Here is a 27,130-nt window from a genome sequence, read left to right on the forward strand (position 1 = left end):
CCTCAAACAGATACCAGTCAGTCTGAAATCACTATTGTTTGAATTACTGCAACAGTCGGCTTCCAGTTGTCCTGCTTTCCCACCATCAGTGCAGCCACTGAGATGATCTCTATGATCAAGCACTTCCTTGATAAGGCCCAGGAAGTGTGTTAGCTCCTTTGTTTACATGTTTACCTTCATCTTATCATATAAACTTCACCACCAGGCTAGCCCCATGAGGCACATATTATTATTCCTATTTTGAAGACGTAGTAACAGATGCTCAAAAAAGTTAGGTAACTTGCTCAAGATCACACATCTACTATCGGATGCAGCAGGACCTGAACTCATTCTCAAGTAAGAAATGGTACGAAGCGTAGCACCAGTACTCAACAAATGTGAAGGATTACACAAAATGTTACTACCTGCTTACTTAAATATTTTCTTATTCAAAGAACTTTATTATTCTATGTTCATGACGTTAACAATATTATTTGACAGGAGTAAAATAATCATGTAGGACTCATGTATTGTTCACCAAAAACCTACAATTTGTAACCTGTTCAGATATAAGAATGGCCAATTCTAGTGAAATATTAGAATTTAAATAAATAAAGCTATCTAAAACCAACTCATGATCAATAAGTACATAAAGGGAAATTTCTCCAACATCTTGCTTGAAGGAAGCTGAAGCATTACTAGGAATAGAAAATAGCCAGTTTTTATTCATGAATTATCATTGTGAAAAAAAAATAAGACTATTATTTTGCCATGACAATGATAAAAAGTAGCACTTCACAAAGAATTTTCACATACATTAGCTTACTGATGACCCTCAGCGTGGGAGAACGGTAAGAATTAACACACAAAAAAAATTATTCTCATTTTCAGAAACCGAAGCAGCCAAGTTTGGGGACCTGCCAAAAATCATAAAGCTAGCTACCAATTCTGTCATCAAATTATCCGTTATTTTCACTCTTTCCAGGTCATCTCTATCGCAAAGACCTCACCTCCCTAACCAGGCCACCTGCTCAAAGCCGACGGACAGCTTAAATACGGGGAACACTGCAAGGCAGGTGGGGCTGTCAGTGGAAAGACGGCTTATAGGAGAAGGGCGGAGACAAAGATAGCTCTGATTGCTTCACTGGCATCCTTTGTTTCTAGCACGCTGGTACCGCTAGAGCCGGGCTCTGCTCTGGACGGCTCAGGGGAGTGTTTCAGGGTGAGCACTGCACTGTCTTCCCAGGACCCCAGACACCTGCCACCACCTATAAATTAGGTCTCCTCTTGCCCTGGGCCCAGGGACAGAACATCTTGGCTCCACTCCCAGTGGAGATCAAGGAGGCCTCTACTTCAGCCTCCGCGACTTACCTGTCGGGTCATAAGAGATTTGATTTTTTGCATGTCGAAATCGTGACAGGGGTGCCCTGCCGCAAAGAACTAACAAATCACACCGAACCACCACACAGCTGGCCCCGACACAGGGAAGCCATGGTGAGTGATCACGTGAAGCTGCCGGCCTTTCCTTTCCCTGGGCATGCTGGGAACTGTAGTGTTCCGCCTGCCGCCGGCTTCCGCTGTGGAGGAGAGAGGACAGTCCAGGTACTACATTTCCCAGGAAGCGAAACAGCCGGCGCTGCAATTAAGCCTCCAAACCTTCGTCTGAACAATCCTGGCGACTGCCGGTCTTTTTACAAAGGTATTTATTTGCTCTCGGTAGGTCTGCTTCGGCCAGTCGAAAACCTAACGCATAGGTGACCAGGCGTTGAACGACTGGAACCAACACTGAGAAGACAGTGTATAAACCAGACTGACATGATGCCCCCTAGGAGCGTGATGGAGGAAAGCCACCTGGTCTAGAAGGGCGGGGTGGGAGAACGTGAAACTGACGCAAAGGACCAGGAACTTGATGGAAGGCATCCGGAGAGGTCACCTGAGCGCTTGGGACTTCCCAGGTAGCGCTGTGCTTGGCAAGCGTTCTCCAGCTGCAATAGTCGGCTGGCCACAGCACTGTTCTTCCTCAATCTTGGCATCCACTGCAAAAAGCCCTAAAACTAAAAGATTTAACCCCCTATTAGTTTACTACCTGCGTAATCTAAGACAAGTCAAACAGTGAAAATATAACAACAATAAGTGCAATAATAAGCACACATGTCACTTCAAAGTCCTGTTTTCAACTTTTAGCCGTTTGGTTAAATTGGGGAAAATAATAAGAAAATCATTTGGAGTTTAAGGAAAAAACAAAAAACTTTCCGAGTATGGGAATACCAGGAAAAAAAGCTACCCAGAGCTAACAATGATACCTAACATTTATTGAAAGCTTTCTACCTGTCAAGAACTCTGCTAATAGCTTCACATGTATTATCTGATTTATCCACACAAGCATCCTATGGGGTTGGTAACTATTATCCCCATTTTAAAAATGAGGGAAATGTAGCATGAATTAAGTAATTTGCCTAACATTGCTGCAGATGCTCATGCAGAAACTGAAGGTCTGGTTATCTAGGAGTTTTAAGTAAAGGTTTCATGTATAGTTTTTTTGTTTGTTGGTTTTTAAAGATTTTATTGTGGAATTGGGGAAAGGGAACAGCCAAGTTGTCGTTCAATCTTAGTTGTGGAGGGCACAGCAAGCTCAGCTCCAAGTCCAGTCACAACGCTTAGCTCAATGTGCTGTGTTCAATTAGTTGCAGGTGGGAGTGGGCACCATCCATCCCATGCGGGAGTAGAACCAGCAGCCTCGTTGTTAAGAATGCATGGTCTATCCACTGAGCCATCCAGGCAGCAGCTCAGCTCAAGGTGCCGAATTCAGTCTTAGTTGCAGATGGGTGTAACCACCATCCCATGCAGGAGTAGAACTGGCAGCCTTGTTGTTAAGAGCGTGCACTCTATCCCCTGAGCGACCTTGCCATCTGTTGGCAGCTCAGTGGCAGCTCAGCTCAGGCACAGCTCACTGGCCCGTGTGGGAATCAAACCAGCAACCCTGTTGGTCAGAGCTCGCATTCTTGAGCAAGCTCTTAAGCAACTGAGCCACTCAGCCGGCCCTCATCTATGGTTTTGAGAGTGAGTCCTGAAGCATGGTACCAATGATTTTTTAAAATTTACTTTTATTTTTAATTAATGCTTATTAGGGAAAAAAACCAGACCCATGATTTCAAAAATTTTTCTTAAGAAAACTACAAAAATGTTAAAATGTGCCACTATAATGAAAAATATTAGGTAAACTATAGTATGAGTGGTAGTCAGTTGTGGCAAAATAATAAAAATGGTTTGGAAATGACTGACAGTAGGGGGATACGAGTATAGTTATTTTCAACTCTGAAATTCTATTATTTGACCTCTCAGAGTCTTGTCTTACTAATTTTTACAAATGAGGTTGTAATATTTGGCCTAGGGTTTTGTAAGGATAATGGAGGTGAGGTCAGTGAATGAAATTTATAAATTGTAAAGCACCTTAGAATTATGAGGTATTACAGTCATGATTCTAACCAGTTCTTTGCTCCAACGGAACAACACTGTACATATTTCTATCATTGTGCTTAAAAAATCCTTTTGAAATTCCGTTAACCTATATGTTTCTCCGATTCTGTTATTGCTAACTCAATCAAGAAATTCCAGTCACTTTAGGGCAATCCTAGTTTAGTTAATTTTTCACATGCCCTAATCTTAATTACCACACAGTTCTTAGTGTGTGAAAATCTTTAAAAATTAGAAGTTTCTAAAGGCCTCAAAAGAAACAGAAACTCCCAGTCATATTAGCATATAAACTGGAACCCAATTCAGTAAACATTTGTTGATTATTGGGCACAAGGCGGCACCATACTAAGCACTTTAGATTAATAAAATAGTTGTGGTCCTCAAAAAGTTTACAATTTAGTTGAAAAGCATATATTAGGGGTGAACCAAATCCAGTAGTTCTCAAGCCTGACCATTCAGATTCACCTGAGGAGTGTGCTATTGTTCTTATTGTTCTGTTTTGGGTTCTCTGTTTAAAATCTTCAGTCATTCTTATAGGCAGCCAGCGCTCACATTTCAAATCCCTTCTTTATCAAATGAGAAAATTCACCCACCTAACTTTTGGAGACCACACGTTTTATTAGAGTTTGATCCAGGACTAGAGCCCAGATCCAAATAAATAAATAAATAAATAAGTTTTTAAATTCAGTGTTTTGTTTTGTTTTCTATCAGCCAGATTTGGGGAAATTAGTATTTTTCTCTATTTGACCCAGAAAAAGCAAGAAAGCCTTAAAAGTTTATTTTACTCTGATACTGTACATTTTCGTTTATAAACTAAAAAGAAATGGACAACTCTGGCTTCTAAAAGTTCAAAGGCTATAACTGAAATATTGAAAACATGTAAAGCACTGCTATTGTCTAAATAAACTATATTTTCTCGTTCAACATACCCCAACACTATAGAAAATAATTGAGTCATACGTGGTGCATTTTTAACTGCCAAAAAATGAAAAAAAGAAAGAAAAAAAAAACCTGCAGCCTTAAAGAGCACTTTTTTAAAAGATGAAACATGGTATTTCATTCCCACTTTTCAAAAACACATACTATATGAAACTTATCTAGGACTTTCACACTTGCCTGAAGGCAAGAGCAAAGTAGTGGAAAGTATGTGTGGCCTGCCAGCAAATCTTGAGGAAAGCTTGCTGGATGTTAGTCGTTGTATAAAGGAGTGTTGGCCCCATTTCTGCAGATTGGAAGATCAGGGCTAAGTTAAGTTGATCTGATTAGGGGCGGTAGCATTAGCAGTAAAGTAAGAAGATAGGGCATGTTTCTGAAGGCCTAAACAGGAGGAGCCTCTGGAAGCTTAAAGAAAAGCTGAGATTCTGGTTGGATTAAGAAGATACAGTTCTAATCAGCTATAAATATCAAAGCAGTGGAAAGATGGTATTGCTCCAAGATGATGTAACTACACTTCCTGAGCAACTGGTAGCAGAAAGCAGAACACTTTCTGGAGATAAAACAGGGACTCGAAGGAAGACATTGCTGCATGGTCATTTAGCATCCATCAGTAGATCTCGGCTTCTGGGAGGATTGTAGACATAACTAGAGGTGAACACCAGCACAGGCAGAGGTGGGTGCAATGGCTTCCTCTAGCAGCCAGCACTTCCCTGTAAATTGTAATCTTTCCTAGGATCTATCAATTTTCAACATAAGACAGTGTTCTCTTTCTCCAGGTCTTAGTCTCCACTGTTCTACATTCACTTTGCATTTCACCACCTCTCCTTCCCAATTGTTCCTGCTATTGCAAAATACCCATATGCTACAAGTAAATAAAGAATGTTAATGTTTGGAATACATGTAGCAGACTGTTTTATAAAGCAAGACCAGATTTACTTACAATTTATAAAAACTGGACAGTAAACTACAGTATGACTTGAGAAGTGACAAAAAACCTTGCACCTCCCTCCTAACCACCGTCACACACACACACACACACACACACACACACACACACACACACACACACACACACTACCCCCAGTGGCTCTTTGCATTGCTTGAAATTTAATCACTATGGACATAGATTGCTTTAGATTCATCAGCTTTTTCACTGTAAATGCAAATATAACTAAGATCAATAAACAGGCTCCTGGAAAAGTAGGGTAGAGCAGAGCTCTCCAGCAGGTTATAGGTAAAACGTGAGATACTGATAGTGAGAAATTTCTTATAATGATAAAATGCTTTATACTATTTTGAACAATCATGTAAAAATGTACAACTGCTGAGGTTATATTTTAACATTAATACCTGTAAGGCTTCCCGTGTAACCATCCTGAATTCAGAAATTATTAATATTCTGGCAGGTAAGATTTTATGCCTACCACCTGCCACTAGAGGGCGCTTTGTCACGGTTATGCCAGGTAGCGCTTTACCAAGATGTGCCCTACAGGTATTGTTACATTTTACTGTGTGCCATGATGTGACAAGATCACAGCTATGACTCATTTTGGCATTTACTTGACATTTATTTATTGGTAATATTACTCATCTATTTACCAGTTATTTATTCATAATTTATTTACATAGCATCTGTTATCACCTATGTCAGAAAAGAAAGGACATTTTTAAATATAACACGAAAGAAACAAACAAAAAAAACTCAATAGAAACCACTCCTTTAAACTGAGTAAATTTAGACATTAGAAAAAACTGACTACATTGTCTTTCTTTCTCTCATTTTGCACAGGACCCAAAAAACTTCATCATGAGCCAGCATTGGGTTTGAAACTGGAAAGAGCTTACTTAATAAAGGCAATTGGAGATTAATATTGATTTAAAGGATGTGAAGGGAGTCCATGTGGAATCTATAGAACTTCCATATTACTTTCCAAATTGAATTTTTTGCAATCCAATATTAAAATTTACGTGCAATTCTTTACATTCTGTACAAAGCATGAACTGAGAATCAGAAGACATGGACCAAGGAGCAGTTGGGATTTATTTCTGGGGGGACAACTTAACAAAAATACTAGTTAAGCACTATGCTGGGTGCTAAGGATTCATAAATGAATAAGAGCTGTCTCTGTTTTCAAGAAGCCCAGAGGGAAAAGAAACACACGATAAGAGTAATTGAGGTTAAGGAGATAAAGTGCTGCAATAGACATAGATACAAGATTTAGAGATGGCACAGAGAAAGCTGTGGTATAGTAATTACCTGGGGGAAGCTCTGGCCATTTTTCTGAAGCATGAAAAAATCTCTGAAGAGGCCTCAGGTTTTCCAGCAGTCACTCACTTTGTTTGCCTATAGAAGTACTTCTGGAAGAGTTGGGAACTTTAATACAGAAAGTATTTCCAAACTTGGATTCCAAAATAGCTACCGATCCTTTTTTTACCTTTAATTACACTTAAGAACTTCTTCAGTGAGCCTTTATTGTTAAAAACAATTATTGCAAGGAATTTTGCTTGATGGGATGCAGATTTGGCTACATTTATTTTATATAGCCAAAGGGTTGGACTAGAGCCTTCGTGCAGTAAATGAAATGACATGAAACGGGGGTTAACCTATAACTTAGTAAATTAAGCAGAAGTGTTCAGAATGCCTGCTGCCATGGCAGTGAAGAGAGCAAGCTGAAAAGCTGTGGCCCAGACACCACAGCAGAGGCAAGATCTCTGGGCCATTGGTTCACTTCCTCTATGCTTCAGCTGTGAAAATGCGGCCTCAGATATTATCTGTTGGTGTAGGCTATTCATTATAACTATGCCAGCCTATGATTCAGTGTCACTTGGAAACACACCTGTGGTTGGCTTTTGAAAATAACATGAATCCATAGACTCAGGAAAATCATGGCAGACATTTGTAAGAGGAAATACTACCTAGAAAAACACATTTTTAGAGAGATTCAGGTGCTGTGTTTTGATTCTTTAGTATAACTTTTGCATGTTACTTAATGACTTCATGATAATTTTTTTTTTTAATTTTTATTTATTGTTAGTTTCAGGTGTACAGAACAATGCAATAGTTACCCTTTTCACCCTCACAAAGTAACAACCCCCCACCCCCCATGATAATTTATAACTGTTTAGCAGATATATGAAGTACCTCAACTTTCATAGAAATTTTTTTTTTATTTCAAAATAATGCCATAGCTTTTTGCATGATAGGAAAATAGCTTTTGTTTTTCAGGAAATTTCACAATCTGCTCTCCTTATGAAAGCGTACTGTTCCTCAACAAAGTCACCAAAAGGATGTTTTCCTTCATGTGATTATTAATAACTAAGAATAATTCATGAAATATACAGGCAATAACTGATAACAGCTAAGAAGCTGTTCCGAAAGTCATAAGCCTGTATTCTTGCAGAACATATAACAGGTGTTCCCACTCCCTGTGTGTCCTTTGTATACACATTCATTCTGTATTCAAATCACAGAAGCAAGAGGCAGGATAGGGTCTGTTACCTCACTGCTAATTTCCCTAGCAAATAAACCAGCAGCTGCTGGTCCATGAACCAAGTTGTCACTACAAACAGGGCACTGTATACATGGGACAGGATGCTTTCATGGAGCCCATCAGCAGCACCGTTGGGGTCTTTCAGTGCAAAATATACCTTCTTCTCTTAGGTAAGGCACTGCATAAATTGTGTTTTAGTGTTTGGTTTTGTGTTTTTTTTTAATTGTGAGCTTCAGGTAAATATTTGCTTCAGGCTGTAGATTCACTCAAGATAATTGAAGAACAGCTCAGAACCTTTTAAACAATAATACACTTTGTTCCAGCAAAGAAGCAGGAACAGTAGGAGAAATAAGGTTCAATAAATAGATGGTTACTGTTTTCTTAGAACACCAATTGTCAATAGGACTCATTAAGAAAGTTAAAACGTTCTAAGAGCCTGAGTTTCTTCTTTTAACAGACTTTACATATAGGTTCAATAGTCTCTATTACATTTCACTTTGGCAAATATTCTTATAGGCCATGAATTTGTGACTGCTTACAGTGAAAATCAAAACAACTTATGAAAATGGTTTTCTGCTGGTTTCACTAAAGATATTATAGCAATCTGTTAGCTCTACTTCATTTTAAATTACCTACCTTATCAAATACGGAAAACTGTGAGGTTCCAAACTGACAAAAAATATTTTATACAAAATAGGAAGAAATGTGTTTTAAAAAGTATTATTATATTTCTCCAAAATGCCTTTAGCCTTTCTCTTTACCCAGTGGCTGGCTGTTTCCATTAAACTTTTTTTCTCTACTTGAATATTTTTTCCTCTTTCTCTTTATCCTTAGAGTTTAAAGAAGTCTTTCTCCAATATTCCCATTGTTTCTATATCATCATAATTTTCAGCAGTTCTTCCTATTTACCAGTTTTAAAAGTCAAGTTAGCTTCTTGTTTATATTCAACAGATAAGAATTCAAAAATAATTTTATTACTTAAATTTTAAAAAACTTAAAAAAGTAATATAAGTTTTAGCCTTCTTCACTAGTTTAGACCCTTGCTTTTACTGGTATGTTTCACTATAGTTTTCATTCTAAATGGGATTGTTATTTATACCTAATGTTATACATATCCCACACATTTGAAATGTACCGTTTGTAAAGTTTTTAAAAAGTGTTTTGAGTTTTTCATTGTTGTAACTGTCCCAGTGTCTATGTTGTCAAATTCAAACCTACATAGATTTTTAGTTTTTTTTTTATTTTTAGAAAACTCAATTACCATAACTGGCTTTTTATCTTAGTGCATTTTTCTGTGACTTGAAACTATCATTTGTCAGTGCACCACTTATTTTTAATTTTATAACAACAAAACTGCTGTCCTTTCATAAGTAATGCTTTTGTAATCGGCATTAAGAAAAACTTAGAGACAATTCATTTGAGGAATTCAACTAAATTAAAATATACTTTAGAGAACTAGTAGTTATAGCAGTTATTATCCCTTAAGACTTTCTTTCTTGCACAAATTTACTTTTTTCCGTTGGTAGTATGTTGTGAAGACCATAGGTAATGTGGAAATCTTTATGTCTTTTGGGATATTGAGTTATTTTTTGTTTTTTTTTCTTTAAAAAAAAAAAACAACTTAAAAGTTGGAAGCCCAAAATGTAGTTTGCAAAGTCTAATCAAAGTAAAACTTCATAATTTATATTTTCTATCAAGACGCAAGAGTTTATTTCCAGTCAACAATAGTTGTGTTATGGTTGCTAATATCATACATGATAATGGGAAAATAAATGCCAACTATTTTGGGCTACAGCTAGAGGTCACTTTGTGAAGTCTTATGTTTATATTCAACACAGTGAAACTCGTCTAGGGAGTCTTGTTGCTGGAATATAGATAAATTTTACAATATGACTTCAGGTGTTCCTTAACACTGGATATTCCTTTAAAATGCTGTTGTTACACAGCTTAAGGGAGTCTCCACAGGGGAGATTACTGTTATTATGTTGATGTCAGATTATTAACGGTATTAGCAGTGTTTCTCCAGATTAGTATAATACCTTATATGCAGGATGTGTAAGAGTTTTTCTTTTTTATACTCAAAAAGTATTAGTTAATCTAGTAATAAAATTGAATTTTCATTTAAGTCCAAATATTTGGAATATCAAAGGAAGTTAAAATGGAATCAATTTAAATGTAATTTATTATGTTAATGTTTATTTGTTCACACAGAGGTTGGCTTTCTAAAATCAACAGTTATAGTCCTTTAGCTTTTCTCATTCAACTATAAAATAGCACTTGAAAAATTCTCGAAATGAAGCTAATTTTTTTAAGTTAATAAACTATTGTTTTGACAGCATGGAGTCATCACATCTGTAGTGGGACATGGCAAGACAGCATGTGTGCCTGAAATGTAGAGGAAGCATCCAATTATCTGTCTAGTCCCCAAAGTTCACTACAAGTAAGGATTGCGTCATATCAATAGGTTCATGTCTTTCCTGCAAAATGGAAATCTTTTAGGTGGCTTAGATAAGATACTGTGTAAAGAAAATTTTATTCCTTGATGACATTCTTATAACTTGCTACCTATAATTTATCTGAGAAAAAATGGTGTAGGCCACCTAAGCAAACAGCTATTGTAACAGCTGTGCTCTCTCTCATGGTCATATATATATTTGAAAAAAATTCAAATGACATGACTTTGTATCATTTAATGTGATGAGCACTGAATATATATTCAGAGATATTAATGGCAATATATCATTTAAGGTATTATTATGTGTTGCAGTCTCTAAGATAGCCCAAAGAACTAGTTTACCCTCCTCAAACAATATTGTAATTGCCATAAAAATGTTATTTTCTACTAAAATAGTTTCATTTTAACGTGGGCTGCAATGTTCGTATTTAATATTTCATTAAATAAAATTTGTTTCCCATAACTTCAGTGGTAGACTCTCTAACCAGGCTTTTCATACTTAAGATTCAGCATTCTGATTGAAGACCCGACAGACATCAACATTTCTATCCTAGTCATGCTAGCACTCCACAGTAATAAAGTGTTTTCAAACCATTTCGTAATATTACAATATCGCTTAATCTTTTTCAACTACAACTACAAAAAAAGTAGATAAGAAATAGCTCTTATCCTTTTCAAAAAAAGTAAAGAAGGACTTTTGCAATGACATCCCCAAACGACAAGAACAGACTGGCCAGAATCATGTTCAGGCCATCTGTTGTAGCTCTCCGTCTCAGTGTAGCAGTGGTTTCTAGGGGCTGTGAAATGTATTAAATGGATCAACAAATCAGTGACCAAATGGTTCACTATTAGAGGCAACTACTGAGTTGTATGTCAGCAGCCATTCAGCTTTTTCCAGTGCATTCTCAAGACAGTGATGTGGATTCCACCATCCCTTTTGATTCCTTGGTAAGAAACACAGACTTGCCAATTTATTAAAGAGTATCCAGGGATTGACAACCTAATAAGTGAACTGAACCCTGAGACTCGATACTTCAAAGTTCTTTGGCCCTCTCTCAATTAAATATGGACCCTTCACCTTCAAATGTAGGGTAGCTGCTACTCTTTGAGAAAAGCACCTCAGAATGTCAACAACATACAGTAAGAGAGGCCTTAGACCTCATCTAATATTACCCGTTTTTGCACAGGAGAAAACAGGTCTAGAGAATAAAGACTGAGGTCACTTAACTGACCAATCCTCATTCTATGCCAAGGATGTGTCCTTTACTAACACCTCACAGTCAATGAATTTTTAACTTTATCAAAGTAGCAAATAAAGTAACCTCTCTGCAAGTTCAGAGAATTAGCTCCTAAAATCCCTTATTTCAAGACAATTAGCAAGTGATGGATTTAAGACTATATGGTAGAAGTAGGATAAAGGAGTCCAAGATCAGGAGTGAATGATGAAACCCTCATAAATATTTTCATATGCGCTCAAGTAAAAAGGAAGACAGCAACAAAATAAATATGGCGGAAATTGAATTTTACCTAAATTACTAATAATGGGTACTAAAACAACTAATTTTTAAAGTATTGCTTATCAGGAACTTGTCAGGGCTTCCTATCACCAATTTCAATGAAAGCCATGTAAATGCATGTTGTTTTGCACAGATAACACGTGTACTAAGAGGACTCTTTTCCTGTACTGGTCTCCCATCGAAATGCCCGGTGTCTTTATAAATCTGTGACTTTGAGGGCTTCATTCTGTTCTGTCAGCCTCTGCTTCACATATCTCAGACACCCCTAGTTTGAAGTCCCAGATTCACTCTCTCACCTTCCCTTCTCTCTCTTATGATTTCCTTGCAGAAACTACTACTCCTTTTCTGCCATCCACTTTACCTCCTCCTTAGAATTCCCAGCAACCTATTCGTTCTTTTTCTAATGATTCAAATTAGGAACAACTACAAATTTAACATTCTGGAACTTGCCAGAAAAGAAAACAGAAGCAAATCCTCGTACCTTTGTTATGGACCAAATCACTAAAATGAATGTGCAGGTACGGCCCATTACCAAGAAAAAAAAAAAACAAACAAACAAGAAAAACTTAAAAGTCATTCACAAATACACACAGAGCCCAAGGAAACTGAAAGACATATTTATTTTTCCCACAGAGTCACCTAACTTTCAGTCCATGTAGTCAGTTTCAGTTGAGCATCGAGGAGTCCCTGCTCCCTCCAACTTCTGATCTTCCTCTTTGTGCTTTCTCCTCCTAAGTTATCTGCTCTCACTTCCCTGCTTGCCCAATGATCTCACTTTCTGCTAACAGCTAGTCAAAGACAGAAGCCATGGAAATCTTCGCTTTCACCTCCACCCTGGGAAGGGAGGAGAGAAATTTACTGTTGGTAGAACTTGATTCCTCATAGGAGCAGCCCTACGTCTTTCACTTTCTCCAAAGAAATCATCATACAACAGGACTTGCTACCTTTCCCGTCCTCATACTGATGGCTTTTCATAACAAGACTTAGAGCTTGAAGATCCCCTTCCTAGTAGGGATGAAAAGGGGAAGGAATCAAAGAAGATATATTTTCTATATGAGAAAATTGAAATTGTGAAACTGTGGATCCTGATTTAATGTACGGTTTTGACTTAATACGTAGCCCCAGCACTCCATTCGGTTTCTTCACAGCATGCCCTGCGAGTCTTAGCCCTTTCCCTTACTAGTCATTAACCCCCGAGGCAGCCAGAAACAATGGCCATGCCAGGACTAAGGGTCACAAGGGATGGGTTTCTGTTAAGCTAAAGATAACATCTTGATCTAAGTTCTGTTTCAGCTCCCGAGCCCTAAGGTGGAACGAACCCCTGGCTACTTTTCCATGAAGCCAGACAGAGGGGCGCCAGAGCAGACCTCATAGCTGTTCTCAATACCTGAAGAAATGATTGATTACCTTTACCTCGCCTCCAACCAATCAGCTCCCAACATCACCTCAAGCCCCTATCCCATGATATCTTGTGATTTTGCCCTTTATAACCTGTAACCCACATGCCATCGAAGAGTTCCGGCTTTTGAGCCTTAGTTTCCAGTTCTCCTAGGTGGTGCATTCATAATAAACTAAGCCAGTCTTCTCCACTGCAATTCTCATTGTTAAGTATTTGGCTCTGCTAGCACCTGGTGGACAAACTATTTCTGTGCGATAACAATGGTAAGATATTTCTACTTGTGCCCAAATTTCCATCTCTTCGCACCCAGGATTTTACTCCATCTTCATCCATCTGTATTCTGCTTCATCAAGGTTTCTCTTTCTAGTGCTTCATCCCAATAGCGACAAACATGCTGTTCAGCCTCCCCTTACTGTGCTCCCCTTCACAGCAAAGCTCCCCGGAAGTGTTGTCTCTACACGTTGTCTCCGATTTCCTTTGCATTCTCTCTTTGTTCCCTCACTGCTCAGAATGCTTCACATTTAAATCCCTTCCACTCCCTCCCCTGTTATTTCGATGTTCCTTTGGTGTGGGCACATATTGCTGTTTTTACAATGAGGATTTTGAGGCAAAGAGATTTTAATTAGGACCTTAACAACATGGCAGCCTAAACTAAGGAAAACTCTTCTCAACTGCAAATACATGGAAATGCTAGATACAATAAAACCATGTGTCCTGGGCTCACAGTAAAGATGGAGCAATCTCAAAGTGCCAGAAACTAGAAAGAAACCTGCAGACATAGCAGTGAGTACCTGGGCCCAAACAACCCAGGTAGGCAGGAGACCCGGAGCCAGGAGCCAGGCGCATGCGTTGTGCAGAGCTCCATGGCCCAAGGCCCTCCAGGACCCTCGCTCCCTCATAACCCACTTTAATCAGGCTTTCATGCCCAGTATAGCCTTTCAGCATTCCCTCTTGGATGTCCAATGGACTTCTAAAATGAACATGTCTAAAACTGACTCCTTATCTTTCCAGAAAACATGTTCTCCCCACAGTCTTCCCCATGATGAATTTACTGGTTGTCCATTGATAAAGAACAACTCCGTTCTTCCAGTTGATCAGGTCAACAACCTTGAAATCATTTCTTGACGCTTTGGTTTCTTCTATTTGGCCCTCAGTGTGCTATCAGATCCTGTTAGCACCACCAAGCTTCTCTCACCTTATCTTTTGCTGTCATCCTGCTCTCCAACACAATCATCTCTTGCCTACTTTATTGTAGTCACCTCCTAGGTGGTCTCCTGCCCCTGCTTTGGTCCCTATTTCAGTCTGTCATCACAGCAGCTAGAGTACACCTAAAAACAATTTTAAAATAATAAATAAATAAAAAGGGTCATAGCCCTGTCTGCTCACAAAACTCCAGTCACACCCCCATCTCACTCCGCGTGTCTTCCATGCGCCTCTGGCACTGCCCAATCCAGCCTGGCCACCTTGCTGACCCACTGCCTTACCTCCTCCACTCAGCTCCACGAGCTCCTACCTCTTGCTGTTTCTCAAACACTCCAATCAGATTCCTGCCTCTGGGCAGGAACGACTGATCAGGACTGATAATGGTTTAATGCCGACTCTGCTTGGGATATCTGCATTTGGCAAGGTGTTAGCTATAAAAGGAAAAAAACTTCTAATAATGGACTATTAAGCCATTTCAAAAGACTTTGGAGGAAGTCATGGAAGGAAGTGGCCCCTCAGTGTTTCTCGAATCACAGTTTCATTAGGATATGATATGACTCAAACATGAATACAGTCACAGTTTCAAAAGTTTTTAAAGGTTTCATGGACTTTAGAACTAATACTCTTTCCCAGTTCTCCTTTTCCCATTATTCTTTAACAGTCATAGATAATAACTTCTGCTTTTCCTTTTCATCTTGCCTTTTAAGAAGTCATGCTTTGGGTGGAGCTTTTAAAATGCAGAAGGCTTCAGAGACAAATATTTACCTCTTCAGGTATCCAATACTAGAATGTTCAGTACCTAGAAGCCTTTCTTCTTTGAAAGGGATTATCGCCTGATCAGGTTCTTTCTGTGCTGCCTCTTTAGATAGTGAAATGTGGCTCAGGGTCTTAACTGCTCTCCTTTCCTTTGTAACAGGCACTTGCTCAGGGCTGAAGGTGGCAGTGCCATCACACACCATCCATGGCATCAGGGGTCAGGCCCTCTACCTCCCTGTGCACTATGGATTCCACACTCCGGCATCAGATATCCAGATCATATGGCTGTTTGAGAGACCCCACACGATGCCTAAATACTTACTGGGCTCCGTGAACCAGTCTGTGGTTCCCGACTTGGAATACCGACACAAGTTCACCATGATGCCACCCAATGCGTCTCTGCTCATCAACCCACTGCAGTTCACTGATGAAGGCAATTACATCGTGAAGGTCAATATTCATGGAAATAGAACTCTGTCAGCTCATCAGAAGATACAAGTCACTGTTGATGGTGAGTCCACTATAAGTGACATGGGCAGCTGGGGAACATGGCCGTTAGCAATGCCTCAGGAGATTAGACTGCTTGGGCTTTAGGTCCTGGCTTTGCAACTTTGGGCAAATTATTTAACCTTCAAAGCTTCAGTGTCTCATCACGAGTGACATTATCTACCTCAGGAGGCTTTCTGAGGATTAAATGAGACATGCATGTAAAGGATATGCACAACGCCCAGCTAAAGGTAATCAAGCAATAAGTAGAATGTATTTGTTTGCCTGGAAACTATCAAGTATAAAGTTGCTGGCATAATGAGATGGAGAAATTTTTATTTTCTCAGTAGCAGAATGCACCCTGGGAAGAGCCCTATTTTTGTCACATGAAGATTTTTATTTTGGCACACTGTTTGGGCGGAAATGAGACTTGCTCAAGGACCATACTTAAGGGACAACAGAAGTTGCTGGTAATGTCCTCTGAGAGAGAGTGGGGTCAGCTAACTTTCAGATATTTATTTTCCTTATTAAGGTATATAAATGGCATACCTTAAATATACTATGTCCAAAGCCCAACTTCTCATTTCTCCCTCTAAACCTGTTTTTTAAACATTTCTCCCTTTTAGTAAAATACCAACTCCATTCCGTCAGTTGCTTACACCAAACCTGCCGTCATCATTGACCCCCTCTTTCTCTCACATCCCACATCCAGCCCGTGAGTTAATCCTGTCAGCTTCACCCTCAAAATATTCCAGAGTTCAGTCACTGCTCAGCACCCCCGTGACTGCCCCACTGCACCCCACGGTCAGCTCCAGCCTAGACTGCCCCAAAAGCCTGCCCCCTAGCCTCCCGGCTTCCACTCCTGCCTCCTGTAGCTTAAAATCCTCCCACAATAAAAGAGCACTAACAATGGCCTACGAGGTCCACCATGATCTCCCCAACATACCTAACACCTATGTGATTCCACTTCCTACCTCTTTTCACTCTGTTCTGGCCACACTGGTCTCCTTGCTCTTTCTAGATCAGGCCAAAGATGCTCACACCTCAGGCCTTTGTACTTGCTGTTCCCTCTACCTACATAGATTGCTTTTCTCCTAGATAACAGCATGGTCATCCCCGCCCCCCCCCCCATTTCCTTTAGGTGTCAGCCCAAATGTCACTTCATCTGTGAAGCCTTTCCTGTCCACCTTATATAAAGTATAACCTCACTCCCCCAAATACAGAGAGAGAGAGAGAAAGAGAAGAAATGCAAGTCTATCTTGAGTTCTTGTCACAGCACTTACTTCCATCTGACGTATTATATAGTTTTATTTGTTTATTGTTTCTCTTTCCCACCTAGATTACAAGGTCCGTAGGAGCAGAGGTTTTGTATTATTTTCTGCTCTGTCCTCAGTGCCTAAAACCTGTTGCTGGCCATTAGTAGGTACTCGGTGTATCTCTGTGCAGTAAATGAGTGGAGATGAGAGAGACTGCAGTGGAGCAAATGCACAGGATGTGGAAGCAGATGCCTAGAGGGCAAATCGGGGGGGGGGGGGTGGAAAGGAGAAAATCCTAAAGGGAATCTTCATGAAATTTTCCTTTGTATTATCCTATCTCTCCCCCAAACTTCTAATAAAACATCCATTACCTGTTCACGTATAGTAAAATTGCAGCTGTTTACAGATATGCAACCAAAAAGCCTTAATAAGGGTTTAGGACCCATGCAAAAAGTCTTTTCGGGGAACTTCCACGTCTGAGTTACACTATTTTAGGCAAATGTGTGATTACAATAGTAATGTCTACTCCAATTATGGACTCTCCCCATATGAGACCTTCGACATGTTACCTACTTGATTTACCTCACACCACGTGTATTTCCACACACAGACATATTTGAAACATAAGATTTTTTTTATGTATTATAATAAATGTACACAACTCATTTTTCTTTATAAATCATAATAATGTAAACAAAAGCTATTCCCAATCCTCTATTCTTGCCAGAAAATAAAAAGGATTAAGTTAAATGGTCAAGCCCTTTGATCGCACCCTCCTTGAGGAAGGCTGGAAGCTTCAGAACTACTCAGCTGCCCTGCAGGATGCTTTTCAACTCCTTTCTCCTTATCTTGCATGTTTTCCTCTCTCCTCTGGGCTGAAGGCTTGGGTCTGTTTGCTCCATAAAGAACGTTTTCCAGCATAGGAAACTGTATGAGTCGAGGCAGATTTACGTAAAAAGATACATCAACCCCAGTTAAAAGCCTAATAGGAAATTGAAATCTTACTATTGGAGCCAATCACCTGTCACTTATGTATCATCTGCCTCTCTCTGTGTCCTGTAGTCATACACAGGAGGATAATAGTAAATGCATATCTCTCCAAAATGCTGGAGAGAAACACTGCCTGATTTAAAGCCCTCTTCATTGTGCCACTGACTGCTGTGCAACTCTGGGCAAGTCACTGACCTTTATCAAAGTCAGGAACCTCAAAGATGAATGAAGGTTGCTGAAAATGGTTGTGGATACTTAAATAACTTCCACCCTTATCCAATAGTTTTAGAGTTAAAATCCAGGAAGGAAATATTTACTCCTTGGAAATTTATTCATTTGACAGATATTATATGACTACAGTGTACTAGACTCATGACAAAACTGTTTTCCTATGTCTCGAAGTTCCAATAGGAATTTCTATTGGATTTGTCCTTTATATCTCTAATTTGATGTAATCCCAGTCACACATTTTATCCTATTTTCAATTAAGTCAGTGTTGGTTTGTTAAAGTGATGAACGTAATGTTGCAACACAAATGAAAAGCAATGAAAACACATTATTAGTTCGCTCACATAGAAGGAAAAGTAAATGATACGTATATGATTCTCTAAAACTTTCTCTCAATCCCTCACAAGTATAATATATATGAGCTTGATATTTTGCAACAGTGGATAGAAATTTGGGTTCACTATATCCACCCCAACCAGCTGCTCATGGGACCTTAGGACAAAATCAGTAGAGGGAACTAACCATGTTAATTTTGTCTGTGAGGGTAAACCTTTATGGTGTTGGCAAAAGCACAATGAACAGGAAAGGAAATTGATGTCCTCTACCACTGAGTACATTATCTATAAAGCAAAGGTTTTCATTAGAAAATCTTTGAAGAGTACATTCTTGAATGTGGTTATTTCTACTATAAATGGTATTTTTATATTTTATCATTTGGTATTTTCTATAACTTTTTAATTCTCTTCTTTTATTATTGCCTGAACTGTCTACATTTACAAAGCGTAAAACTATGGAATCGTTTCCTCAGGATTTATTATTTGAGAGACCTCATAGACTTTCATTATAACTCCATAGTGGCAAAACCCATTTCTGTCTCTCTTGATATTGCAGACCCTGTCACAAAACCGGTGGTGCACACTCAGCCTTCCTCTGGGGCTGTGGAGTATGTGGGGAACATGACCCTGACATGCCTCGTGGAAGGAGGCACCCGGCTGGTTTACCAGTGGCTAAAAAATGGGAGGCCTGTCCATACCAGCCCCACCAACTCCTTTTCTTTCCAAAACAACACTCTTCATATTGCTCCAGTGACCAAAGAAGACATTGGGAATTACAGTTGCCTGGTGAAGAACCCTGTCAGTGAAATGGAAAGTGACATCGTTATGCCTACCATATATTGTAAGTTTTAAAAATATGAGTTTTCTTCTGGGAAGCTCTCACAAGGGTAGTCACAAAGACTGTCAACACCAGATGTCATTTGGTTTTCACTATTATTGAATGCAGCTATAATCACACCTCCTAGGCACTGGTTTACCATGAAATATATTAACTTACACAACCCTATCTCTCGAAGATCAAGTTGAGATACTGGCCTGGGGCTTTTCAGGATACATTTTTTTGTGACTTAGTCCATTGTGTGACCCTATTTCTAGTAGAAAATAGGAACCTCAATTTCAAGAACCTGGAACCATGCGGAGGGCACTAATTTACTTACCCCCAAGGGGAAAAAGTTGGTAATCTTAAACTAGGAGAGGGACGTGCTCTGTAGCTGATCATAGGGAAGAAGAATGTTCCCAGGTTACGGGGAGCACCTGGGTAGTGTGTTCCAAAGCATGGCTGTTCTCTCTGTGCATTTTTAGCTCTATTCTTAGAGTCAGGGTGTAGGGAGGATCATAGTCAGAGAAGACTTCATTATTCCACAGCAAGATATTCAGTTTCCCAGGGAACAGTGATTATTTTAGATTTCAATTTTCTTTGGTTCTTTTTTTCTGTTGTTGTTGTTTAACCTCATAAACAGAGCTAAGTTCATCCAACTCTTCAGTTCATGTCCTAACATCATCACCAACCCAAACAAGATCCCTCTATTTATTGTAATTTTTTTTCAGATTTTATTGGGGAATTGGAGGAGGGGAACAGCATTGGGGAATTGGGGGAAGGGGAACAGACAAGTTGCTGTTCTTTTGTTCTTCAGTCTAGTTGTGGAGGACATTGCTTCACTGGCCCAAGTTGGTATTATCATTGCGCTCTTCCCGGGTGAGGCAGATCGGTCGCCGGCCTCTGGATGGCTGCTCACGGCAGCTCTTGGCAGCTCACGCCAGCTGCTGGCCACTCACACTGGCTGCCAGCCACTCAAGGTATCTTTACGGCAGCCTACTGCAGCTCTATGGCAGCCTTCGCTGTTGCTGGAGACTCATGGCAGCCCAGCTCCAGGTCAAGCTGTTGTTCATCATCTTAGCTGTAGAGGGCGCCGTGTCACTGGCCCTAATGTGGGATCCAAACTGGGGCCCTGCTGCTCAGAGCTGGCATCCCAAGCCAACTCTTAACCAATGCGCCACTCGGCCAGCCCTATTTATTGTATTTTTAACCCACTCTTCTCTACTCCATAGTACCACCTCTAACATGCTTAATATTGCATTCTAATTTCAGCTTTGCAGTTTCTCAACGACATTTGGGGCTGAACATCTCTTTGTTATGGGGGCTACCCTATGCATTATAGGATGTTTAACAGCATCCCTGGCTTCTACCCACTACATGCCACTGGTAATCCCACTCTGGATGTGATAACTAAAAAAGTCCCTAGACATCACTCTATGTTCCCTGAGGGACCAAGAGTACCTTTGAAAAGGGGGCAAAATCTCCCCTAGTTGAGAACCAGTGGCCTATCCCACTGGAGAAGTCTTCTTATCAGTTACCTTGCAGCTTAGAGCATAGCTACAACAGCAACATAACAAGAAAAGTGAGTCATGGCAGAGGAAAACTCACCCCTGTGGCCCGAGGGGGCTGGTTTTAGCTGGTTGAACCACAAGGGTAGAATTAAACCTGGTAAATTCAGAATTCAGTGTCTTAAAGATGAGCCAGTTCCTTTACTCAGAAACAAACAAACAAAATTATTAAAGAGTGGCAAACAAGAAGGAAATTACAGTTTTTCACCAAGAAATGCCAAAACACCACACACTGCAAGCAAATTATAAGGTTTGTTACAGACATTAGCTGTATTATGTTTAAAAATGGTATTATTTTTATAGCTGACCTTTTAGTTGTGTTTTTACAGTAGTTTTACATAAACTTATATTCAGATAACATTGTGAAAATATTCTGTCTGCTCTAAAGCATAGGCTGAGAAATAGATTCACAGAGAAAATATGGAGTGATGATCTGCATTACCAGCATTGAATTGGAGTGAAAATTTCATATTTGGTACAGTCTATTTATCATGTAGCCATATTCTTGACTGAATAAGGTTATTCTGACATGAATTAAAACTTCCATTCAACTCCAAGTAGCACAGACCTACACAGTGCAAGAAAATGTGAGCAAAGTGAATCAAATCTAGCACAGCCTTACAGTGTTGTTTCATCTAAATGGTTTACATTCACATACAAAAGGTATAAAATGCAAAACAAGATATTAAACCAACCAGATATTATCAACTGAATATGAATCCTGAGGAACCATGATTCAATGTGGTGAGACAACAGGAAGTGAGATTGTGTTGGAGCATTCCTTGTTTATTGAAGAAAACCTGATCAATGTTTTGTTGGGACCACGTGCTTTAGTTAACACCATGTCATCTGGGAATTCGATGGATAGCACAGTGGTTATGAGCCTGAGCTGTAAATTCAGACTGCCCGGGTTAAAGCCCTGGTTCTGCCATTACTAGTGTGTGCAAATGACTCTCCTTTGGCCCCTTCGTGTGCATCAGTTTCTTCATCTGCTTATCTACACTGTCCCCAGTATAAGAGGGATGGGGAGGATTAAGTGAAATTTTATGTATAGATAATGAGCGGCACATAGGAAGAACTCAATAATGTTAGCTTTTTTTTTTTTTCCTTTGAGCCAAAACTATGCTGACATAACATGGCAGCAAGAAGTTATGGAAAGCCTGGATAATTTAGAAGATACCTGCAAAGAGAAAATTGAAAGAATACTTTTAGAAGAACTTTTTTCTTCCCTAAGCATTACTATTTTTAAATTTAATATACTTTATTTTTCTACATGAAAATATTTTTTTACATCATTTATTTCTTATATCCTTTATCTCTCCATCTGTCTACCTATCTTTAAACTCTAGCCATAGATTTGAGTGAAAAATTCCTGGGGTTGGGGAGTGCATAAACAATTATAGGCACATGAAAATATCATTTGCATTTTTAATTACCTTTTGTTTTGCTGCATAGTTTATTTTAATCTAACAAAGTAAAAACTAAATCTTTCTTTCAACATGTGCAAGTTTATGCCCCAATCTCATTATTATCACAGAATATGCTGATACACAGTATGGAAAGTATAAAAATGGAGAGAAAACCCATAATCACACCTGTAAATATTAAATATTATGCTTTAAACTCTATACCTTCTTTCCTTTCCTGTGTTATTTGAAAGAATTAAAATATCCCAATTTGAATAAATTCAGGTTTCACAAACATATCTTCTATTTACAGACCGAACTTTCTTCTTTACATTCTTTTAGACATAGTCTATGGAAATCTCACAGAGAAATGTCTGTCATGAGTACAGATTAATGAAAGATAGTAGAAAGAAGAACATTGAGAAAATTTACAAATGTGGGTTTTATTTTCACATTGTAAAGGTGAATATCTGGATTATTTAAGAAAGATTTTTACTCTTACTAAGTGATAATGGTGAAAATAGTATTATTATTTTTTTATTTTTACATTCAAATGCAAAAACCTTCACTTAGTCAACATCTCATCTTAATGATATTCATTCATTCACTCATTCATTTATCCATTTATTTACTCATAGTTTGATTTGATTCAAAAGTCAAACACCATGGTCTTGTTTGTGCTAAGTAATTATTACCTATAGAAACATGTATAGAACATACATAACATATAGAAACACAACACAGTCTTGTTAATTTATTGATTTTTTTTTTACTATCACTATTTTAGCCTTATTTTATTGTTTTGTTTTGTTTTCTTGGTTTGGGGTTATAAGAATCAAATAAAATATATAATTTGAAGTTTTGCCATTTATCCTTCTGTCAATGTGACATCAACATGTTTGCAATCTTTATCATTCCATACAAACTGGGAATATGTGCCTTAGTTGATGTAGTTTCTACTTCTCTTTCTGCGCCTGGTTACACACTTTTGTCCCTTCACATCTTCTCCAGTAAGGCTCACCTGCCACCACTTTCTCTCTCCTCTTCTGTGTCACTAGGAAGTTCACTGTGATCCTGCAGCACCCATGCCATCCCTCCCCTGATACTCACTGTCTTATTATTTCCCTTGAGTCTCTTCTGCTCATAAATGCCCCAACCCCAAATAGGAGCTCTGCATTATTCTTCCTTGTATCCCTAGGGCAATATTGACACAGATTAAGAACTCAACAGGGATTTCTTGAATTTGACTAAATTGAAACATTATCTTTCTTCATATCCAGTGTTTCAGATTCCAGTATTACTTAATGATGCTGAACAGGGGCTAACTTCCCATGATAATAGCTTCTTAAAGAACTTTGGCCCTTCATGGTTGGGATTTTTTTCTGACCGTAGCAAAGTTCCTCAATAATCTAGTAAATGTCATATTCCAATATTCCCCCATAGAGATCCGCATCGTAATTTATAATTTCAGCATGAATTCTCTTTTCTTAAGGCACTGTTTCTATGACAGGTTTCTTCATGAAAACAGGAATTATTTTGTATTTTGGCAGAAAAATATAACAAAATCTAGCAAGATTGACCATATATTTATGAAGTTATGATGTCATAATCCGGTACTGGTCTTAGAATACAATGTCAAGACAGTAATTCAGACAAATATCTACTTGCAGTTCATGAAATGTATATGCCTTCCAGCTCCAGTTGTAAATAATAACCCGGTAACCACTGCATTTTGTGAGTAACATATGGCACTGCTGAAGGGAAGTACTCTAAGCGATAAAAATTAAAGAAAAAAAAAAAAAAGGTCATTCACAGTAAATACTTACCATCTGCTCCCAAGCAGGGTGGCAAGCAGCATCATGATGAAAATTTAGGTATTGTTCCCGCCCAGCCATAAATTGTTAAAGAGAACAGATGATACGTGATTTTATAAGTCATTTCGTAAACAGCCGTTCCTGAGGCAAAGGGTTCATTTCTATTAGGAGCTCTCCGCCCAAGGCAAGAAACAGAACCACAATCCAAAGTCAAAGTAGAATTACTCTTCTGCTTTCATCTTCAGTGTAAGAGGCCGCACTGGTGGAGTCACTCCAAACGTCTCCAATGGGATTGCGCATTCCCATGAATAATGTACCAAGCTGTTCCTCAAAGTAAAGGGATGGGCAGCCTGAAGTGCAAATGAGAAAAGCAAAATCACAGTGTGGTAAAAAGAAAACAGATCGTGAGCAGTGTGTAGGGTGTAAGATAGAAAGATAGATAGATCTGTGTGTGTGCAGGAGGGAGGAAGGGAGGGAAAATAGAAGAAAGACTTGAAGAGCACACAGTGAAATATGGATGTTCTCTGAGTAGTGGTAAATTACAAATGACTTTTCTTTTCATCTTTATTCTTCTCTGAATTTTAGGATTTTCTGTAATGATCATGTATTTGTTATTTAATCAAGTAAAATGTTACATTTTAAGAAATCATATCAGAGGCAAGCAACTTAAATGCTTCAAGATGTTAGGTTCCAAGAACTGTAAGAGATGCTTCTGGGGGGCTGGGGGACTTGGGGGGATTTGAGCTGACTCTTCAGAGCCAGATACAATATGTAATTAAAGCAGACAGAAGACAAAAGATGATGCCAGTCACGAAACCCAGCAAATGGGGAAGTAGCAAAATAAACGTGTAGGGAAGATAAGCTAAGATAATCAGATTCCTTTCTTTAGAAGCACGTTTTATTTTAAACTAGAGTGATGTTATTAAATTAGATCATCAAACTTATTCACCAGCCTTCTCTAAGTGACTGTGGGCTTTCTCTGCAAATCGAACCCACTCTTCAAAATGGGAGAATTACTACTTTTGAGAATACTCCATTATGTTGCAATGTCCTAGGGCAATGCCAAATGTGGAGTTTCAAAAAAAAAAAAAAAAAGCTTTGAGTAATGTCAGCACACTTTGAATGAAATATCGTTCATTTTTATATGTTAAATTATCAGGCAATTTCTTTTTATAGTCACATTCTATAAACCCTGAAAAGCAATGAGAATGCAGAAATTGGATGGCTGTAGTTTTATGACCACACCTGTCTTCTTTATCAAGGCTGCCTTGCTCTGCTCTCAGAAAGGCTCTCAGACTAGGTTTGGTGCACAGACTCGGGTCTCTTGTCCAAACCTCAGTGGATCCCTCCCGTTGGCTTTCTACTGTGTGAACCATAACCACCAGTGCCCATTGGTTGGTGGCCTCTGCTTCCCCCATGTTCTGTCAGTGCTGCTGCACTGGGCCTGAGATATCAGCCACTGGGCGTGTCCATGACACCTCAGGTTGCCTCACTGTGCCTGGATGGTGTCATGTGCACAGTAACAGCTCAACACTGATTTTAGTTAAGTGAGTGAAAACAACTTTTCATTCCTATTACCCAGCTTACTATTTAGTGGAGTTCAGAATAAGAGGTTCCATTTTACAGCACACAGTTCTAAAACAGCAGTTTTCCCCTGAGACCATATGACAGCCTGAAATGAGAGAACAGTATGAGAGGGTTCCAGCTCAGTCACAGGAAAAGGGTATTCATTTCTCTTCATGGTCGTCTCCATAAGTACTTAAAGGGCCATCAGAGGGCAGATGTCCAATAAATGTTGCTTACGATCAGCTGAAAAATGGGCACAACCACGCCTAAAACTTGAAGTTTTTAGAATAGAAGCCAGGGTTTAAACTGAATGAGAAAAACCTATCTAGCTAGGGGATATTTTTTAAATATCTCTTTATTCTCTGAAGAAAACAATGGGAAATGTATCTTCACGTGAAGACAATCTAATGCTACAGAAATAGCAAAATGCTACAGGAATATTGCAGAGTGAGGAAAAACACCATGGGATATCATGACTAAGTAGTTTATTGATGACCAATGAATATTTGTTAATGATAATGAAGATGTATTTTTTCCAAATGGAACTCTAGGCTTAGCTTGTGGAGAGGAATTTTTTAAATACTTTAACTGTTAAAATGTCATGAAAATATGGAACACTCCTATATCTATTTGCACTAATTTATGTTCCATGTGTAACTATGTATTTTATAAATATTTGTATGACATATCTTAGCACTGAGAAAAAAAAATAATGCTCAAAGTATGATTGTCCAAGAGAAAACAGTGGCCATAATCTGTTCTTAAAATGTTTTCAAGTGCAATTACTGTTTCAGAAAGTTTGATTTTGTCTAACAAGATTGCATATTTATTAATATATTACTCAAAAGCTTAGCACCACAACTATGACACTGTCTGTAAAATTGTGGCTACTAGGTTTCAAGGCTTTCACTATTTCAGATAAGCTCAATCATACCCCAAGTAATTACTATTTCCATGAATATCAGAATAAAACATTTTTAGGTCCTTATCATTAATTGGGAGTCTAAATGAGGACCTGTTTGCCCAAGTTTAACATGAAGACTTTCACATAAAATAAAATGCTGCTAAGGTCTCCCAAATTTATAAACTATGTCATGATTATTTATGTTACCCCTTTATTTTTTCTTTTCAACTAATGCAGATGGCCCTTATGGACTTCGAGTTAATTCTGATAAAGGACTAAAAGTAAGGGAAGTATTTACTGTTGATATTGGAGAAGCCGTCTTGTTTGATTGTTCTGCTGATTCATATCCTCCCAACACCTACTCCTGGATTCAGAGGACTGACAATACCACATATGTCATTAAGCATGGGCCTCACTTGGAAGTCGCACCTGAGAAAGTAGCCCAAAAAACAACCGACTATGTGTGCTGTGCTTACAACAACGTAACTGGGAGGCAAGATGAAACCCGTTTCACCGTCATCATCACTTCTGTGGGTAAGTGTGACATGAA

At 38.8% G+C, this 27,130-nt stretch overlaps 2 protein-coding genes across 7 annotated transcripts in view; one reads left to right on the forward strand and one right to left on the reverse strand.

Annotated features, from left to right (window-relative positions):
- The window catches only part of VPS50 (VPS50 subunit of EARP/GARPII complex), a 131,804-nt gene extending 130,329 nt beyond the window's left edge, over positions 1-1,475 (reverse strand). For all 4 annotated transcript variants that reach the window (XR_002122256.1, XM_019627601.1, XM_019627600.1 and 1 more), the window contains exon 1: positions 1,351-1,475. Coding sequence is in view for 3 of the 4 variants with exons in the window: in XM_019627601.1 (XP_019483146.1) it covers positions 1,351-1,383 (33 nt within the window). In the remaining variant the exon portion in view is untranslated. The remainder of the gene's footprint in view (positions 1-1,350) is intronic.
- Positions 1,453-27,130, forward strand: part of HEPACAM2 (HEPACAM family member 2) — a 41,690-nt gene continuing 16,012 nt past the window's right edge. Inside the window, exons 1-5 of one of the 3 annotated variants that reach the window (XM_019627603.1) lie at positions 7,964-8,050; positions 10,217-10,320; positions 15,371-15,721; positions 19,062-19,346; positions 26,818-27,114. In XM_019627603.1, the coding sequence (XP_019483148.1) occupies positions 15,517-15,721; positions 19,062-19,346; positions 26,818-27,114 (787 nt within the window). In that variant the 5' untranslated portion in view covers positions 7,964-8,050; positions 10,217-10,320; positions 15,371-15,516. Of the gene's footprint in view, positions 1,679-7,886; positions 8,051-10,216; positions 10,321-15,370; positions 15,722-19,061; positions 19,347-26,817; positions 27,115-27,130 lie in introns of those variants that run through there. The other 2 variants (XM_019627604.1, XM_019627602.1) reach the window with 2 other exon arrangements.

Source organism: Hipposideros armiger, unplaced genomic scaffold, assembly GCF_001890085.2.
Source record: "Hipposideros armiger isolate ML-2016 unplaced genomic scaffold, ASM189008v1 scaffold_737, whole genome shotgun sequence".
Lineage (NCBI taxonomy): Eukaryota > Metazoa > Chordata > Mammalia > Chiroptera > Hipposideridae > Hipposideros > Hipposideros armiger.